This window comes from Alligator sinensis, unplaced genomic scaffold, assembly GCF_000455745.1.
Source record: "Alligator sinensis unplaced genomic scaffold, ASM45574v1 scaffold434_1, whole genome shotgun sequence".
Taxonomy (NCBI): domain Eukaryota; kingdom Metazoa; phylum Chordata; order Crocodylia; family Alligatoridae; genus Alligator; species Alligator sinensis.
In genome coordinates, this window is record NW_005841994.1 from 1,040,571 (window position 1) to 1,045,332 (window position 4,762).

The 4,762-nt window shown below is 51.5% G+C and overlaps 1 protein-coding gene across 1 annotated transcript in view; it reads left to right on the forward strand.

The window, feature by feature from the left end:
* Window positions 1–4,762, forward strand: part of LOC102388007 (cysteine-rich protein 1-like) — a 50,797-nt gene that overhangs the window by 39,866 nt on the left and 6,169 nt on the right. The window contains exon 3 of the mRNA XM_006021449.3: window positions 823–877. Coding sequence (XP_006021511.1) covers window positions 823–877 — 55 coding nt within the window. The remainder of the gene's footprint in view (window positions 1–822; window positions 878–4,762) is intronic.

Consider the following 4,762-nt stretch of genomic DNA (forward strand, 5'->3'; position numbering starts at 1 on the left):
GGAAGCAGCAGACTTGCCGGGCTAAGGGGTCGGGGTGGCAGATTGGCCCCTCAGTCCCCCTCAGGAGGGAGTCTCCCACAACAAGCACCTTACGTTTTGTCTTGGGGAGAGCAGGGGCGGTAGCTGCAGTTGGGACCATGTTGCCTGTGGGGGCCGGCAACTCAGCAGGCTCTGCTGGGGCAGCAAGAGGTGCATACCTGTTGCTCAGTTCTGGTGGAGTAGGGGCCTTGGTGCGTCGGGCCTTAGGGCCCTTGCCCACCGTGGTGCATGCCCCTGGCTGGACACAGCAGGCGGTCCCAAAGTCCTCCTTTGGCGTGGAGGGGGACTGTGGTCTACCCTCTGCCTCCCGGGGGAGAAGGGCCTGGCAGTAGGAGTCTATCTCCTGCTCGCAGTCCCTGATGGCATGCAGTCTCTGGACTGTGGCCTGGGAATTCCTGTTGCAGAATTCTTGTACTGCAACCTGAACGTCAATAGACTTGGGCTCTACATGGCTCAGGCATGAAGTAAAGCAAAGTCTAGAGCTGAAGAGCCTTCAAGGGAAACATCTTGTCACCATTCCTCTTTCTTTTATGTGATGGAGTTCTGGGCTTGAACATCCCATTAAACCTGCTGAGGTAAGACAAGGAACAGTCTTTTGGAAACCTGAAAACCAAACCATACGAGGGGTTATCAGTATGTACCTATGTTATGTGCTGTATGGAGTGACTGGCTGAAAAGAAGATCCTGGAATAGAACCAAGATACCATCATAAATGCTATTTCAGGGGTGTAGGAAAACCAGGCCTTTATCATTACTAAACCTCTTTCTTTTCTTCTTCCACAGTATGATGATAAGCCGTACTGTAATCACTGCTACCTACAGCACTTTGGACCCAGAGGTAACATTCTTACTTACTCTTGGTGCAGAATACTTTAAGTAAAGGGACTGATTTTGAAAAGGAGCAAATTTGCAAGTACAAAATGTAAAGGTTGGGTTGAAGCCTTTTTGAAAACATGGCCCTAAGATTCAGTTTTTACACTAAACTATTTCAGTTCCATTAGATCTTCCTGAGATACAACAGTTTAGCTACTGTTTCTAAAGACTCTAGAATGAACACAAGGGTTGTGTTAGAAGGTGCCTGGCCTGAATGAGTACCAAGTTTGTCTCAGGCTCCCGAGTCCTCATCTAGCTTTGCAGCTATACTGTCCCTCCTGTAGAGGTGTACAGTGCTTAGCACAGGAGGGCTACATTAGTAAAACATTACTAATAACCATAAGGCCACAAAAGAGTTAAGGAAATTGCTTCACTTTGCCCATTTCCCTTTTTGTAAAATGTGTGTAAACAAACACCTAACCCAGAGAGATCTTATGGTATGTAGCCAACTCCTACAAACACTTACTCACATAAGCAAGCCTTGCTCCTGCATTTGAAAGACTGAGTCCTTCATTAGAAATGCATCACAATTATTTTCTCACACATGGTACCAATTCTCTTCTCACTTGAAATGGATTAACATCATTCTCATTTTGTTGAGTGGTAGACCTTCTCCTAATCTACACCAGAGCTACTAAAAGGAAGATCAGGCCTTGAGAGAGTGTTATTCAAATAACTTCTACTACTAATTATTATTATTACTGTTTAATCCTCAGCTCTTTCTGCCCCTGGGTGCTTTCTTGGGTATTCACACAATGTAGCATTTTAGCTGAAGGCAAAGCAACAAATACATTTCAAGGAACTGTAGATTGGCTTTCTTGGCAGCAGCTGAAGGAAGCCCAAGACTCCCTTTTGTTCCTGTACAGCACTGAGGTGAGAGATGAGCCTAAAGTAGGTACCAATTCCACCTCCACTTATCAGTGCCAGCTGCTGAGTCTGCAAGGCCTGTGCCCAGCTCAAGCCATGTGAAACAGCTTATTTAACATGAGTTTTTTCACACACAGTGCTGGAGGTAGCCTTCACCGGCCTGCCAAGAAGAATTACATAATGTGACAGTTTTCAGAGAGGCAATCAGAGCTTTTTCTGTTACTTTCAACCTGACATCCATCAGATGAAGCATCTTAAGCACTGTTCAGGCTGTTCTACAATTCAAACCTGTGCCTCTGGGAGGCACTTTGCATCTTTGCATGGGCTCAGAGGGAAAGGGGAGGGCAAGGGTAAGGGGTGGAAGTCAGTTCCCATTTGTAACAGCATCCTACCTGAAGGCAGCTGTGGTACCCACTGGTGGTTGCACTAGTCCTGTCCTCTGCTTTCACTTCCCAGAGTACCCGCCCTGTCCTCACTTGCCACACCAGACATTATGAAAGCTTGGGAGGCTGCACTCAGAAATTAGAGTGAGCTTTGGGGTGCTCCACTCCATCCTACTCAATGGGCTGCCTCGGTCTGATTTTCTTAGTTCAATTGCCTGAGTAAAGCATCTCACTTTCCCTGTCCTACCTACTTCAGGCCACCAGATCCCTGAGCCCACAGCTCAAGGTATGGAGTGTCTCAATAGCAACCATGGCCTCCTCTTAAGCCATTCCCAAGCCTCTCAGCTTCAACACAGTCAACGTAAGCTATTTAACTCTGTGTGCAACTCAGCAAAGCTCCTTTCTTTTGGGGGATTGGAGACAGACTGAGCCTCTAGCCCATGGCTCACCATGTAGTGGTGGCTGCACCCCTGCCCCTAGCCCTCCCACCTGCAGTAAGCTAGGCCACAGGAGGCGTTTAAGTCCCCAAATTAAATAAGAATCCCCATACCAGTTCTCAGCACCCCTCTTCTTTCCCTCCTGCTTAGAGGCTCATTCCTCCCCACCCCTTTTAGCTACACTTCTGGATGTTGGAAGGTGTCAGTCAGGGAGACCTGCCACTGCTGCTATTCTGGCTTTCCTGCCCCACTCCAGCCTGGGCAGCTGCAAGGGGAGTTGAGCACAGCCAAGGACAGTGGTAGGGGCAGGCAAGTCCCTCCCTCCACCTGCACCTGGGCTAAACCTAGCCCCCCACAAAGCCCAGCTGGAATGGGGTAGGAGCAGTTCTGGATCCCACACCACCCCCAGGTCAGTCAGCAGGTGGTTGGGGGGGGGAGGAGGAAAGAGGGAAGGGAAGAGGAAAGAAGGTGCTGCTGAGTATGGAAGAAAAGGGAGTGGAGAGCAAGGAAAGTCTTACCTGGACTAGGGACCCTACTCATACTGCTCCTGCAGTGTGGTCCAGAAGGCAAGTACAACTATACCCCTCTGGATCTGCCCCTTTATGCTTCTTCTAGTCATCTGACCTGCAACTCCTTTGCAACAGGACCCAAATGTGATTAAATATCTAAATCAGTTGCCTAGCCTTCTGCTGCCTTTCGGTTGCAGGCTACAGCCCTGTAGCTCTTCAACTCTGGTGCTTGCATCTGCTGTTTTTTTTTTTTCAGCTAGACTCCCTGCAAGCTGCAATTGTTCTGCTGGCTATGTCTCTGGGAAGTAGCAGGGGTTCTGCTGTCTTCTGTCTCTCTCTGCATCACTTAAGTAACAGGGGTTATGGGCCCCTGAGAATGGTGCAAGGGTTCTTGCAGCCCTAGGCAAATTAATGTCTGCTACCCTTCCTTGTAATGTACCTGGGACCTGGCTGAGGTGGGCACCAGGCAGAGCCCCAGAGCAGTGGTTTCACAGCACTGGAGGTGCCCTCCTTGCTTCTGCACATGCCCAGACTCCTGAGTGACCCCCAGTGAGCATGTGCAAGGGGTGCACACACCATTTTTGCTGCCCCCTTCAAATTGCTGCCCTAGGTGGTAGGGTTGCTAATCCTCCCAGTTTGGCTGGGAGTGTACCAGAATCGGTATTAATCTCCCAGTGACTATTGAAAGCAATCTGGAAGATTGATATTGTGAACAGGTTGAACAGTACAATTAATGACTAGAAGTACACTGATACATTGTTCCCATATCAGATTGGCACCAATATAAGGAAAATTGGCATTATCAGCAATCAGCTTTTTTTGGCCGATGTGGCCGATAATGTCACCAATAAATGCCCCATGCATGCGTACAGCCACAGCACAGCACAGAGGCAGCCAGGAGCACAGCCTGGCAGTGTGGAGAGCAGCTGGGTCTGGCTGGTAAGTCTGTTGTGACGGAAGGGGCATGGGGGGGTTGGGGCAGATCAAGGCCTCAGCAGTGAGGGAGGAAGTGGAGCTGGGGCAGGCGCTGCCCAACTGGGGTGGGGGCAGGATGTGAGACAAAGCTGCAGCTCATCTGAGAGGTGTGGGAGGGTAGTGGCTCCCACCGCTGCACACAACCCAGGAGGGCATGGGGGGGCGTGTGCCCCTGGATCTGCGCATGGGGCGAGGGCGGGCTGCTACTGCGAGTTGGGGCCGAGGCAGTGCAGGGCTTTTCCCAGCACAAGGGTTGAGCCTGGGCTGCACTCTGGGTGGGCAGCAGTGATGCTGGGAGGGGGCTACAGTGAATTTTGGAGTGGCTGCAGCCTGCCCCATAGCCCCCTACCCAGCACTGGTGCCACTTGCCCCAAGCACAGACTGGCCTAGCCCCTTTTCAGGAAGAGCCTGGCACCACACCAGCCCCAGCCTGCAGCAGCAGCCCACCCTCACCCCATGCACAGATCCATGGCCACCCCCCCATGCCCTCCTGGGATGGATGCAGCTGCAGGATCCGCACCCCCCTTCCCGGAAGAACTGTGAGCAGCCCCTTCCTGTGCTCCGCCCCAGCTGTGCAGCGCCTGCCCCACTGCGGGGGCCTCAATCTGCCCCCCCATGCCCCTTCCCTCACAACAGACTTACCAACCGGACCTGGCTGCTCTCCAGGCTGCACTCCCGG